The 13,593-nt window shown below is 58.1% G+C and overlaps 1 protein-coding gene across 2 annotated transcripts in view; it reads right to left on the reverse strand.

Moving 5' to 3' along the window:
• Positions 1-11: 11 nt before the first annotated feature.
• Positions 12-13,593, reverse strand: part of Sympk (symplekin scaffold protein) — a 30,112-nt gene continuing 16,530 nt past the window's right edge. For both annotated transcript variants that reach the window (XM_052171960.1, XM_052171959.1), the window contains exons 11-27: positions 13,406-13,556; positions 11,417-11,621; positions 10,638-10,788; positions 9,360-9,595; positions 8,843-8,924; positions 8,626-8,739; positions 7,765-7,912; positions 6,942-7,102; positions 6,008-6,116; positions 5,642-5,742; positions 5,093-5,183; positions 4,423-4,524; positions 1,785-1,972; positions 928-1,104; positions 742-837; positions 237-578; positions 12-145 (exon numbers count right to left, since the gene is read on the reverse strand). In XM_052171960.1, coding sequence (XP_052027920.1) covers positions 20-145; positions 237-578; positions 742-837; positions 928-1,104; positions 1,785-1,972; positions 4,423-4,524; positions 5,093-5,183; positions 5,642-5,742; positions 6,008-6,116; positions 6,942-7,102; positions 7,765-7,912; positions 8,626-8,739; positions 8,843-8,924; positions 9,360-9,595; positions 10,638-10,788; positions 11,417-11,621; positions 13,406-13,556 — 2,580 coding nt within the window. In that variant the 3' untranslated portion in view covers positions 12-19. The remainder of the gene's footprint in view (positions 146-236; positions 579-741; positions 838-927; positions 1,105-1,784; positions 1,973-4,422; positions 4,525-5,092; positions 5,184-5,641; positions 5,743-6,007; positions 6,117-6,941; positions 7,103-7,764; positions 7,913-8,625; positions 8,740-8,842; positions 8,925-9,359; positions 9,596-10,637; positions 10,789-11,416; positions 11,622-13,405; positions 13,557-13,593) is intronic.

Below are 13,593 nucleotides of genomic sequence, written 5' to 3' on the forward strand. Positions count from 1 at the left end.
CCCCCCCCCCCCGCAGCTGTCAGCTGTTCCCCTTGCTCTCGGGTTCCCTGGCTGGGCTGGAGCTCTTCGAGGCTTCTTCCCCAGCACGGCTGAGGTTCTGGGGGCTCCGCTCATCCTTGGAGCTCGGCCCGACTGCTGCTGCCTCCTGGTGGCGGGAAAAGACAAGAGACAGTGCGTCAAGAGCTAGGCACGGGCTCCAGGGTGGCCTGGCTCCCTCTGCAGCAATCTGTCCCTACCTTAGGCAGGGGCCCCTCGAGACTAGAGTCCAGGAGTGTGGTTTCAGCCAGCCCCGAGTCGTCGTCCATGCTGATGAAGATGGCCGGGGTCTCGCATTCGGGACCCTCCTCCCGGTATTCCATGACCTCCTCAGCCGGGGTGAGGCCAGCTCGGGCTGCCTGCACCACCGAAGGCGTCGAGGACACAGAGGCAGCGGGCGCTCCAACGCCTGTGGGCTTCTGCTTCTGTTCCTCCTCCAGCTGCCGCTTCAGGGCCTTCTCCTGAGCCAGCCGCAGGCCGATGAGGTCCTGAGGGGGCCGTGGGGCCGGGGCCAAAGCCAGAGCCAAGGGCTCCAGGTCGTCCTGGGTGGAGAGGCACTCAGCTCAGGGCGGGCATCAGGGTGGAGGAGGCAGAGCACTCGGGAGCACCCAGCGTAGACCTTCCACCCTGGTGCAAAGGAGTGTGGGGTGGGAACACTTTAGTGACTGGGCCTTGTGGGCAGGTGGCCGGCCACAGTGCCCTCACCTCTTCCAGGGGCCCTGAAGGGGCGTCCTTGACTTCCGGCTCCGGCTTGCCGCTGGCCTCCAGGATGGCCATGATGGAGTTGGGGATGTGTGCTTGCTGGGGAAGGGAAAGGCTCCTCTCAGCACCCCAGAATCCAGAAGCCAACCTCCCAGAGCCTTCCTTCACCTGTACTCCACCCCCAGGTACCTGGTGGGGGGTGAAGGAGCGCACGTGGGCCAACAGTGGTTCCCGGAGCTCAGGGCACTTGTCAAAGACTGCGCCGAGCTGCTGCGGAGGGAGCTGCAGGATGACCTGGAAACTCTGCGGCTTGGTGCGCTGGCAGCACTTGATGAAGCCCTCCCATACCTTGGGGTACTTCCACACCTGTGGCAGGAGGGGGCTGTTAGGCACAGGCCCAAGCAGCCACCTCCTTCCTGAAGATAGCACCAGGACCCAGGACCTTACGCTGTCACTCATACACTCGCCTAGCCTACCCAGGAATTTGCGACTCCCACAGGAAGCTTGCCTCCAACCCCTAGGTTAGCCCAGCATCACGCCCTAGGACAGCACCAGCACCACCTCGTTATTTTCACAGTGGCCTTTGGCAGGCGCCATTAGCCACACTCAGCAGGCTGGAGGACAGGCCCTTAGCTGCACAGGGACAGCCTGGGCTCTGCCCGCAGCTCTGGCACGGAGGACAGACTCTGTGACCGTTCCCACAGTATTTCTGAGAGCTGGCGCAGCACGCGTGTAACCCCAGCACTTGGAGGGTGCAGGCAAGAGAACCGTTACACATCTGAGTCATGGCTATTCTGGGCTACATAGCAAGACTCTCACCAACTCATCCTAACGCTAGTCTCTTCAAACACGGATGCTTCCAGCTGAGCTGTGTGCCCCGCAGTGCCCAGGAGTGGGACAGAGGCACATACGCCTTTCATGTCCCCGACTGTTCTCCATGTTGGGACAGCCAGCTGGAGGGAGTGTTGAGGAATACCACAAGCAGGACAGGCACTTCCGAGATGGGTCCTGCCCCCTGGCTGCCTGCCCGGGCCCGGGCCGGTTACCTGCTTCATGATGAGCCGGGCCAGGATGTTCATGACGAAGCCCCCCAGGCGGGGGTACATGGTGAGGGACTGGATGACGGTCCGCATGAGCAGCATGGGCAGAGGGCTTTGCTCCATCAGCTGCTGCATCACCACAGCTAGCACTTCCGACGTGTACACATTCCGCTCCGCAAAACACAGGTTGGTGGCTGTGAGGAGGCGGAAAGTGGCCTGTCCTCTCTGTCTGGATGTCCCCCATTAAGTGGAAGCCCACTCCCCACACTTCTCCACCTCCACAACAAAAGGCTCTTTATGAGGATGCTCAATGACCCCGCCCCAGAAGACTGAGATAGGTGGGTCCATCCTGGGTATGATAACCCATAGTGGACCAATCTGGGGGACATAGACTCTTGTGGCAAAGAGCACGCAGCCAACCCTGGGCCTGCGCTAGCCTCAAAATGGGTATAACCTACTATGGTGGTGGTGGGGGTGCTGCCGACAGCCCTACAATCCCCAGAAGGTTGGGCGTCTGCCAGAAGGCTGGCTAGTCAGTAGGGTCTGAGGGTGCAGAGCAGATATGAGGGGTGCTCATGAGAGTAACAGGGAAGGGAGGGCTAAGAGGGTGAGGGCCCACCACAAGCCAAGTGCCAACAGGTTGTGGGAACGTCACAGTGAAGCAAGCATGGTCTGGCTCCTGGAGTAGGGGCAGTGTCAGTGTCAGGGTCAACTGGGTTGAGGCTGGGTGATCCCGGCAGCTGCCTCTGAAGTCATTCCCCAAACACCACTGGCCACGTGAGTGTCAACCAGGAAGTCTTTATTGAGCAAGAAGAAAGCCCGCCTGCGCTCCAGTCCCTGCGAGGCCAGTGGAGGAAGGGGACCCTGTGCAGAGGAGGCCAGAGAGAAGGACGGACCGTGCAGCCGTGCACAGGCTGAAGGGCAGGAGAGAGGACTAGCAGAACTGGAGGAGTACCTGTTGCTGTGCTCCACCGCTGCCCACATGGGCCTGACTCCAGTGTCTGTCCACCCAGCCCGGGGCTTCCCGCTCAGACTCTAGCCTTTCCCACTCAGCAGCCCTTGGGTCTGCAGAAAGGCCAGCCTGTCCTCCATCCCAGGGGCTGCAGGAGGCCAGGCCACTTCTCTCCCTCACTTGGAAACCTCTGCTCTGATGTCGCCTCATGCCTATTAGGCCTGCTGGCTGAAGGCAGAGCCTCCTCAGAAAGCCCTTCCTGAGTCCCGGCCAGGCTGCATCAAGCTGTCAGTGTCCCAGCGTGTCCCCAGCACTGCTGGGACCCAGGGAGGCCAGGGTTTCTCAGCTGATGGAGGAGATGTGGTGAGAGCTGTGGGAAGCCTGGAGATGGTGAACTGACAAGAATTCCCAAAGAAGCTGCCAGTGCCTGCAAGGTCTTCGGCCATGTGTGGCTTCTGACAGGGCCCTTTCTTCTCTGTGACTAGATTTCTATTCTGGATCCAAGATGGCTGTGTGTCTCCAAATCCCTCCAAACTGTGCACAAACTGCTCTTGAATGGATTGCTATAGAGTCAGGGTTATTCTCACTGCATTTAAGAAGAGGCAAGAAGCAAGTGTGTGGAGAGAGAGAGACCAGCAAGTGTGTGGAGAGAGACCAGCAAGTGTGTGGAGAGAGATAGACCAGCAAGTGTGTGGACAGAGATAGACCAGCAAGTGTGTGGAGAGAGAGAGACCAGCAAGTGTGTGGAGAGAGAGAGACCAGCAAGTGTGTGGAGAGAGAGAGACCAGCAAGTGTGTGGACAGAGATAGACCACTTACCAAGCACATGGGAGGCTGTCTAGGTTCATTCCCAGCATTGTAAAATGTGTGTGAGTGTGTGTGTGTGTGCATGCACAGAGCCCACAATCCCAGCCTACAGCCCTCCCCTTTCCCTGCAGCCTCCTCTGCCCTGTTCCTGTCAGGGCTGCTGAGGAAGGCCAGGCCAGCGGTCCCTGAAAAAGCCACTTCAGGCAGAACAGGAAAAGCAGGGACAGAGAAGCAGCTACCCTGAAGTCAGCAGAGAGGTTAACTGATAGGATGATAGGCAGGGCCTCCTCCTGGGACAGAGCTGATTCTCGCCCAGTCTCTAGGGGAGGAAGGAAAGGAGGGAAAATGGCGGCTTCGTCCCAGGGTAGGCTTGTGAGCAGGACCCTGCTTGGTTTGGCTCCAGTCTGGCTCAGATTGTGTGACCCTGGCACCTTGTTTAGCTTCTGTGAACTCTGTGCCCTATCTAGAGCATACTTGGCAGGAGATGTGGGTGGCAGGAGTGGGTCTGCAGCATGAGGGAGAGGCGGGCTCAGAGGGAATGCCTGCGCAGAGGAAGCCTGCCGGAGCATCACCACGCCCCAACTACGGACGGTCTCTGCTGCCTCAGTGCAGGCCGGCCACGTGCTCATGTCGGCAGCCCGGTGGCTCTGTGGGCTCTGCTTCCATGTTCCTCAGGGTAGGTGGGAAGAGGGACGGCTGTACTCCTGGGGGCCACCTTATGCCCAGGCCCCTGTGTGTGTGTGTGTGTGTGTGTGTGTGCGTGCGCGTGTGTCCTTTGCATGGAGCCCAGCATGGGATGGGTCAGGCACCAGGCCGTAGTCCATGAGGCAGCAGTGCTATGTAGTGACCGGGTCCCTGCCTGTCTGTGGGAATAGGGGTGCCTCACCTTTGATGATGGACTTCATGTCACACTTCACAGAGTCGATATTGTGCAGTGCAATCAGCAGCTCTCCTGGATTCAAGGGGGACAGGGCCGAGTTCCCCTCACCTGCAACAGGGGGGCAATGGGGGACAGGACAGGGCCTCAGCCAGAGTCCCAGGCCAGCTTCAGGTGAGTACAAATGAGGCACCCTCTTGCTTCTTGGGCTGGAGGACAGGAGACTAGATGAAGTGGCCTCAAGTCTTCACCACCTTTTTAGAGTTCCCTTGCTGAGGCCCCACTGTGCCCTCTGTGCACTGGGCTATGCCCCCAGAAGGCAGGGAAGGGTCAGCTATGTAGGACTAACTACATAGCACATGATTTGGGTTAGGGCAGGGTCTCACTGAACAGTGACGTGGCTTGAACCTTGTGCTGTGTTGGGGCGGAGTAGAAAAGGTGGCCTCCTGCTGTGAGAGGGGAGACCCAACTTGCCATGGCGGACATCCCTGCTACCATGTCCCTACGAGGCTACAGGGACCAGGGCAGAGGAACTCACAGACACCTTTGGCTATTTTTCCACCTCATACATTTTTGTTTCTCACCATGGTGGACACAGGGACTCTGGTCTCTAAGACCCTGTACCGTCCTGGGCAGCTAGGAGGGAGGCTGAGGGGCGGCTAGCAGGAAAAGCACCTACCGTGCTGGGTGCCTAGCAGGCGGTTGAAGACTTCCTTCACCACGATGGGGTTGAGTTTGATGAGCTTGGGCAGGGCCTGGATCACCTCTTTCTAAGGGGGCGGGAGAGGAGAGTGATGAAGAGGGGGCGGGGCAGGGGAGAAGAGTGATGAGGAAGGAGCGGGGCAGGGGAGAAGAGTGATGACGAAGGGGCGGGGCAGGGGAGAGTGATGACGAAGGGGCGGGGCAGGGGAGGAGAGTGATGACGAAGGGGCAGGGCAGGGCAGGAGAGTGATGACAGGCTGGGTGGCCCAACCCTCCCACTCCAGAGAGGACTCTGAGTGCTGAGTGTCATGACACATGTCCCCCTCCCCAGACCACCCCTGGTGGACAGTGTCATCCCCACTCACGCCCACATAGTGAAGCATCTTTGGCCCCAAAATATACTAGGGACACAAGCTGGGGTGTTACCCCTAGGCCAGGGACTAAGACTATGGTGCGCGCAGGCACACACACACACACACACACACACACACACACACCCGAGCACCCATCCTCCTCTCCTTCCCACCTTCTCCAGCCCATTGAGCACGGGGATGAGGAAGCGCACGTCAGGCAGCCGCTTGTGGTACAGGTCTCGGACCCGCTTCACCAGTTCGGGGGATGGTGGCACTTTGGGGAAGACAGAGAAAAGCCGAGTTGAGGTGACGGAGGGATCAGAGGAGATGGGCACAGGGCAGGGGACAGAGGTTAGTTGATGGGAGGGGCGGGGCAATCCCAGCCTCTCCTTCCCTCAGTGCAGCTCATATGTTTTTACTGCAGAGTGAGACCCTGTTCCGAGGACGGGAACTAGAGGGGCGCAGCCATTAGGGACTCAGCAGCTCTAGGCTCTGCAGGGGAAGGCAGGTGGGACAGACTAGAAGGCAGGCCCAGGCACCTTTGTCGGTGAGGCTGTGCAGGCAGCGGGTGACCAGCGTCTCTGCCCCCTTGGGACAGTTTTCTACCAGCAGCAGCAGCTCGGGTGAGTTCATGCCCATCCCTCGAATCTGGACGTAGAGGGGAGCAAGACCAGGTTAGGACGAGCAGTGGAAGAGGCTGCAGAGCTGGCTGCTCAAGGTCCCTGGGCTCCTGGGCTCTCCTAGTGCCAGCTTGGAGCCTTGATGTGTCCCCCTCCCTGGCAGGTCAGTGCCCTGCTGTCTCACACCTCCCATGCCCAGCCCGTGTTGCACCGCTTAGGGAGGTTTTCCTGTCCCTGCCCGCCCTCCTGAAGCCACCGTCACTCCGCTCTGGCTGAGTTCAAGCACCTGTTCCCATGAACAGGGAGCATGCTGGCTGCTGCCCCTGGCATCTCCATCTGTGTGTGTGATGGACGCCGAGGCACTCCGTCCGCCTAGCACTCATTTCTCTTCCTCAGTGTTGGGCTAAGGCACCTCATGGAAGAACCTAAACCCGCCCTTCTCCATGTCTACTGAAAATTTCCCATAATAAAGATGTCACAGGGCAGGAGGATCACTAAATAATGAGACCTGCTCAAATAACAAAACAAGGGCAGGGGCAGAACTGATGCGTAAAACAAGGCGTTCTGAACCCAGCCGCAAACAGGGACCCCATCTGAACCGCATCCCATGGGGTGGCCCGTGGAGCTCAGGTGCTAACGCGGCCGCTGCCTGCGGGACTAGGCCGCACCCGTCATGTCAGGGCAGCGAGATCAGGACATGATAGTGTGCCACTCCACGCTCTGCACCTGAGCAGTCCTGTGCCACCTCACACACTGAAGAATGACGTGAGGAGCACCCACAGGCTAAAGCCGTGAATCCAGAGAACAGCTCAAGTTGGGGGCTCATTTTGCCCAGGCAGGCCTAGAGCCTCACCGGCTGCTCGATGACCCTCAGCACTGTCCGCTTGATGTCAGCGATGGCCTCGGTGTACACGGCTGCTAGCTCATGGATCAGCTTGTGGTTCTGAGGCAGGAGAGCCAGGTACAGATACAAACACTGCTTCACTGTTTCCTCTGTCCAGGGCGCAGCCACCTCTGACAGGACGGGGCAGGATAGAGTCATGCATCAACAGAAGCCTCTATTCCCTTCCCAAAGCCCTGTCCCCAGAGTCTGTTCCTCGTGAGGAAGCAGGTGGGGAGAGGGAGCAGGTACCGAGGGGCAGGCGTCCTCCCGCCACCAAGCCCAAGGAAGCTTGGCCATTCTACTGTGTGAAGCTAACCCTGCATCCTCGAGTCCCGTCATGACTGATTACAGCCTCAACATAAACATCTTCCCAATGGCTGTCAGGCACAAGGGGCAGCCCAGCTGGCAGTCCTGCTACCCTCCGTGCTGGTCCCTACATATGTCAGCAAAAAGACCCTCACTGCTGACCCTCTATGCCACCAGTCTCCGCGACAGGCCAGCACCTCCGCTCACACCCTCCCTGGACCACACCTCTGGGAGGGGCTGTCCAAACCTGCTGGACTGACCGTCTGTTTGTTCGGTAGGGTCTGCGACTGTGCTAAAGGACTGGCCCAAGACAGCCTGGGACCCTGAGATGGCCCTGGGACCCCCAGGTCGCTTTCCTGGTCCTCCAGTTTCCCACCCCTGCAGTCCCTAGTCTGTGGTCTTGGCCCTGCTGGCTACCCCCAGCAGCCACTTAGTAGAGTGGCCAGGAGACGGGGCTTGAGGCCAACCAGAGGAACCTGCAGCAGACCTGTGTCCTTGTCGGCTCCGAACAGCACCGAGGGTGGGTTAGGGTGGACCAGCAGCTGCAGGTAGTTGAGGGCAAATTTCTCCACATACTCTCGAAGCTGCTCCTTCTCATACATGCGCTTAATGAAGAGTAGGGCCTGCGAGCGCACCTGAGGGCAGAACGGGCGGGGCGGGATGGGAGAGCACTTGATGGACGGACGGCACTACTGGGCAGAAGCCCAGCCTGAGGCCCAGGCTGCAGCTGCTGCACCTCTCAGCCCATCTTGCTACTCCCGCCTCGCTTGCTCCTCATTCCTCAAGAGTGGCTCTCTGCGCCAAGTGGCCTTGGCTTTGGAACTTGGCAGGACAGGCAGCCCAGTGCCTGGAAGACATTGTCACTGGCCAGGCTTCATTTCACACAGACACCATCTTCTGGGAGACACAGGAGCAGAGTCTGGTCTGAAACACGAGTTTGTACCCAAACAACAGGGCTGGAAGTGCTGTGCTAACGGCACGCTGACTGGACATGAGCCACCACAAGGAGGCTGGTGACAGTACACAAGGGATGGGTCCCATCTAGAGCACAGCCACTGTGTTATGGCATCTCCCACATCTCCAGGAAGCTTCCTGACCCATCCCTAGTCTACGCAGTGCCCGACCTGGGCACTGTACACTGTGATGTCGCCCTGCCTGCTGCTGCCCAGGTTAGTTTACTACGTGAGTGGGAAGACAAGGAGCGGGCACGCCCTCCTCTGAGAGCATATACATACTCAGTCAGACTAGCACCTGACCCTATGGTGATGCCACTTCACGGTAAATGAAATGAAAACAGAGTTTGAAGAAAAAGGAAAACCAGGCTGGCCAGCTACAAACACAAGCTCACCCTGTCCTTCTCGTGAGAGCTGAGGTCGAGGAGAACATGCAGGTACTGGAACTGGCGAGAAGGGCGCTTGAAGATAAGGTCTCCAAGGGTCGACATGCCCAGGTAAGCGCGACTCTGCAGACGGGGCGATGCGCAGACTGCTGTGGTAACTTGTTCTGCTCCCTCTCCCAAACTACCCCTGCCCCATATCTACACCACAGAGCCACAGGCCGCTCACCTCATCCTCACAGTACTTCCGGATCACCTCCAAGGCACTCTCCGTGATCAGAGGGGCCTCCAAAACCACCTTGGTAAAGATCCTGCCCAGGAAAGACCAGGTCTTGCAAGGCAGCCTTCCTTGTGGCCCCAAGCTCACAACAGCTTCCTCAGCCCTGGGGCCAGCTTCAGACAGGGCAGTCTGCTGCCTCAAAGCTCAGTGGCAGACGGCACAGATGCTCCCTGTCTGATGCCTTTCTTTGCTAGAACAGGGGTGCACCGAGGGCTTCATGCCAGGGTGATCTACTACTGAGCCATTGTCCCATCCCTGGGAACTGTTAGTGCACATGGGAATAAGAAGCCCAGAGGGTGACCAGCCACTCCGACCAAGTGGCAGAGATGAACACCCCACCCCCACCCCAGCATGGTCTACACACACTTCCCAGAGAGGGACATGGGGAGGGCAAGCTTGCGTGGCACTCAGGAGGAAAGAGAAATGAGACACAGGAGTGGACCTGGGCTTCCGGCCAACCCCTCACCCATCTTTCTGGTCCGGTTTCTCTTGCAGTCCGGAGAGCAGGCAGATGAGGCAGTCCTCATACTTGTCCAGAGTGCCAGAGGCCCCTGCTGCCAGGTAGGCATTATACTCCTGGTAGAGCCAGGCAAACGCCAGGTCGAGACGGGCCCGGACATCTTCCAGGATAAAGGCCAGCACCTCTGCCTTGAATCCGGAGTCGAACTGTGTTACGAGGCTGGCCAGGATCTTGACGCGTACCTGGTGTAGGTGAGAGTGCGTGGCAGTGCGGCTGCCTCCGGAGCGGACTCCATCGTGTCTCACACTCCTGCAGCCACGGTCATACAAACACTGGGCGCAGTGGCTAACACCGACAGTCCTAGCACCGAGAACACTCGAGTTCAAGGCCAGTCTGGTGAGTGAGACATCCTCTCAAAACAACCAATCAATCTCAAAACAATGAATCATCATCAATCAGTCAACCAACCAACCAAAGGCAGCATGAAGAAGCGTAAACACTGCAGCATGGTCATGGGGCTGTGGACAAGAAGAACCAAGCCAGCATGCCAGCAGCCTGCTGGGGTGAGCAGGCGGGCACTATGAACTCCACTACATAGGACAAAAGCATCAAGACTCTGTCCATCGCCTTTAGGCATGAACAAGATGTGGTGAAAACCAAGGATGAACGTCTACACGGGGCCTTTATCACCCAGAACACTCTTGTGGAAGTGCACATGAAACCCATGCCCTGCAGAGACTAAAGTGTCCACACACAACAAATACATCCCCTGGGAGGCAGAAGCAGAGCTCAAGGTCAGACTGGTCTACAGAGTGACCTGAGACTGCTAAGGCTACACAGAGAAGCTCTGCTCAAAGACCCAGCAAAACAAAATGAACAAAATAAAACATCAGAAAATAAAGGCAGGAGAGAGGGCTCAGTGGTTAAGAACACTTGAGTTTGGTTTCCAACACCCACATGGTGGCTTACAACTCCCTGTAACTCCAGCAGGGGACCTGATGGCCTCTTCTGGCCTCGATGGGCTCCTGCATCCACACAGCACACATAAACGCATGCAGGCAACACATATATACAAATGTTAATCAGACAGACACATTTAAAAAAAAATAAAGCAAAACCCTTGAAGGCAGGAATTTCTGAACTCAGAGCCGCCTCAGTGTAATCCGGAGCAGGCCCTACCGTCTAGAAGGCTGCAGCTCTGATTTTTCAGGGGACGGAGGAGCTTGGAGCAGCCGAGCTCAGGGCGAGCGCCACAGGGACCTTCCACTAGGCTGAGGAGCGTACCTGGGCCGCCCCGCTGCAGGCTACAGCCTTCTCAGCCCTCAGGATCCGCTTCACAGCGCCGAGCTTCATGGCCTCCACCTGGGCGTCTGTCAGGGGCTTCAGCACATCGCTCAGACGGAAGATCTTCTTGCGCCCACCGGCGCCTGCCAGCCTACATTCATGAGGGCAGGGACAAGATGTGTGTTCTACAGCCCAGTTGGCCTGATGGTCCCAGTGCTGGAACTGGGACACAGAGACACACAGCCCCTCCGCACCTTTGAACTCCCTGAGAGGCTCAGCAGGCTGGGAGAACAGAGTCAGGAAGAAATTGTGATTGTTTCTGCCATGGAGTGTCTCCCTGGGAGAACAGGCTGGGACCAGGAGGGGCTCAGGTAGAGAGGAGGAAGCAGAAAGACCCTCGCCGGGGCTTGCAGTCTACGGGCTGCAGACGGGATGGGGAGTGGAGCGGAGTGAGACAAAGGCAGCAGTAACAGTCAAGTGGCACTCGGCGGGGTTAGGCCGGAGTTTCTGGTAAGAGTGGCAGAGCAGTGAGCAGCCCTGGTGCACGTCAGGAAGCAGACTGCCTGCCTCCCTGCCACCACGGCTGTGCCCCCCAGATTCTCTAACCTGGCGTCTCTCCCACTATTCTCCCAAATGAGGACTGAAAAGGGCGTGGCTGCAAGCCACACATGCTCGCTCGGTGGTTCCTGCACTGACTGAGGCAGAGGAGAGGCCGGCCCAGCCCTCAGCCTGCCTGATATTCATTCAAGGGCCCACAGGCCCGCGGGAAGAGGACTCACCGTGGCTGCGTGACAGGGATGATGGGTTCTGGCCTCCTCTTGGTCTGGGGCACCTCCTCCTCCAAGGGGGACATGGAGCTCTGAGAGCCCACCACAGAGATGGCCTGGCCCTGCACCGACAGGCGCCGCTTGATCAGGACGCTCTCCGGCTTTACTGCCTTCTCCTCCTTGGGCTCCTCCTTGCATTGTTTGGTCTGCTCCACACCTGAAACGAGGCAGCCACAGGACCACCATGTCAGCGCCGTCACTGGACCCTGGGCTTACACACACACACACACACACACAGCACCCACCACAGTCTGGAGCGCACCTAACAAATGATCTAAGGGTGGAGTCAGACAATATCACTGCAGAGACACAGCTGTCAGTCTCAAGATGTAGGTCACAAGCATGTTCTCTTAGACGCACGTCTGTGTGGCATGCACGGCTATGTCTGTGTGGTGTGCAAGAGGCTGCCTTGTATCTTCACTTCTCTCCACTTTATTGTTTAATGAGACAAGAGTGTCACTGTGCGGTCTGCTCGGCCTGGACTCGCTATGTAGAGCCAAGGGGCGTCAGACTCGGGGATCTGTCCGCTGAGTGCGAGGTTCAGAGTGTGCTCCCACCCTGCCCTGCTCTTTCCCTTTTCACATTTCTGTGTTATGCGTGTGTGTGTGTGTGTGTGTGTGTGTGTGCGCGTGCGTGCGTGCAGGTCAGAGGACCCTTCTGTGGAGCTGCTTCTCTCCAATGGGCCCCTTGGGGACTAAGCTCAGGCCTCTGGGTGGGGCACGAGGCACCTTTACCCAGAGAGCCTTTTAACCAGACCCACACCACTTTCCAAACACATCACCACAGAATCAGAGCTGGCTGTCTCAGCTGGTTGACCAGGAAACTCCCCGTGCCCACCTATGCCTGCCCCACCCAATGCTGGGGCTACAGGTGCACAGCACCCTGGCTTCTCGTGGACATCAGGGTTGGAACAAGTCCTCATGATTACATCTCATTATCTGTATGGGATACACATGCATATCCAGTGCGCATGTGTGCAGGCTTCTCCTTCCACCGTGTGGGTTCCAGGGACCACACTTTGGCTTGACAGCAAACACGCTCACCCCAGGCTGTCTCACTGCCCATCTGAGTCTGTGTGTCAGGGTTTCAAGCACCCCAGGCTGTCCTCAAACTCACTCTACATCCAAGGATGACCCTGGACCTCTCATCTTCCTACCTCTGCCTCCTTGGAGGATAGGTGTGTACCACTAAGGCATGCTCATTATGGAGTCTTTAGCAGCAGAGGGCATGTGATTTGACAACACGCTCAGGGGAAAACCTGAGTGCATCAAAGACCCACATGTAGCCACTGCTTACAGCAGCTGTGTCTGAACCAGGCTAGCTCGACGGCTCGGCAGAGAGGAGCCTGAGTGCGAGCCTTGGAACCCACAGAGGTGTAGGAGAGGGCATGGCTCGTGAAGCTCCCAGCCATGATGGCGCTGCAGTTGTGCACGTGTTACTGGTTGTAAGTTATACTTCAGAGCATGCTGCTGCCGAGAGCAGCGCCCATGTAAGCTCCGCACTCGGGAAAGCAGGCCAGCACGGGCTGGACAGCACGCCCCGTGTCGCAGAAGACGGAAGCCTGGGCTGCAGAGCTGCTTGGAGATGGAGGGCACATGCTGCTCTTGCAGAGGACCTGAGCTACGTCCCCAGCACCCACCACCTCTTGTAACTTTCATTCTGACACCCTCTTCTGGCCTCAGAGCACACATGTAAAACAACGTTCTGATGCAAGACGGACAGGCTCCAAGCTCAGAAGCTCGGAAATCTGACACAAGTCAGCCTGGACTCAAGGTCACGTCAGCTGGACTTCAAAGCCCAGGACCTGAAGACACTGAGTACTCTGCATGATGACAGAGCCACGACAGGTGACACCTTAGATGGCACATGACCTTCATCTCCACACTTTCCCAGTAGGTAGAGTCCAGTGTCACGGTGTGGCCCAGTTCAGCACCAACTCACCAGGACCCAGTCCTGCCGCTGTCATCTGTGTGGCCATGAGCCGAGCCAGGTGCTTGATCTGGGCCTCAGTGCCGGCTGACTCCACAGGGGTGTAGATGGCTTGGAAGGAGGCAGGCATGGTCTCAGGCAGGTACACCATGCTGATGAGGACCTGTGGGAGGCCAGGGAGGGGATCTTAGCCAGTTCAT

The sequence above is a fragment of the Apodemus sylvaticus genome, chromosome 1 (assembly GCF_947179515.1).
Source record: "Apodemus sylvaticus chromosome 1, mApoSyl1.1, whole genome shotgun sequence".
NCBI lineage: Eukaryota > Metazoa > Chordata > Mammalia > Rodentia > Muridae > Apodemus > Apodemus sylvaticus.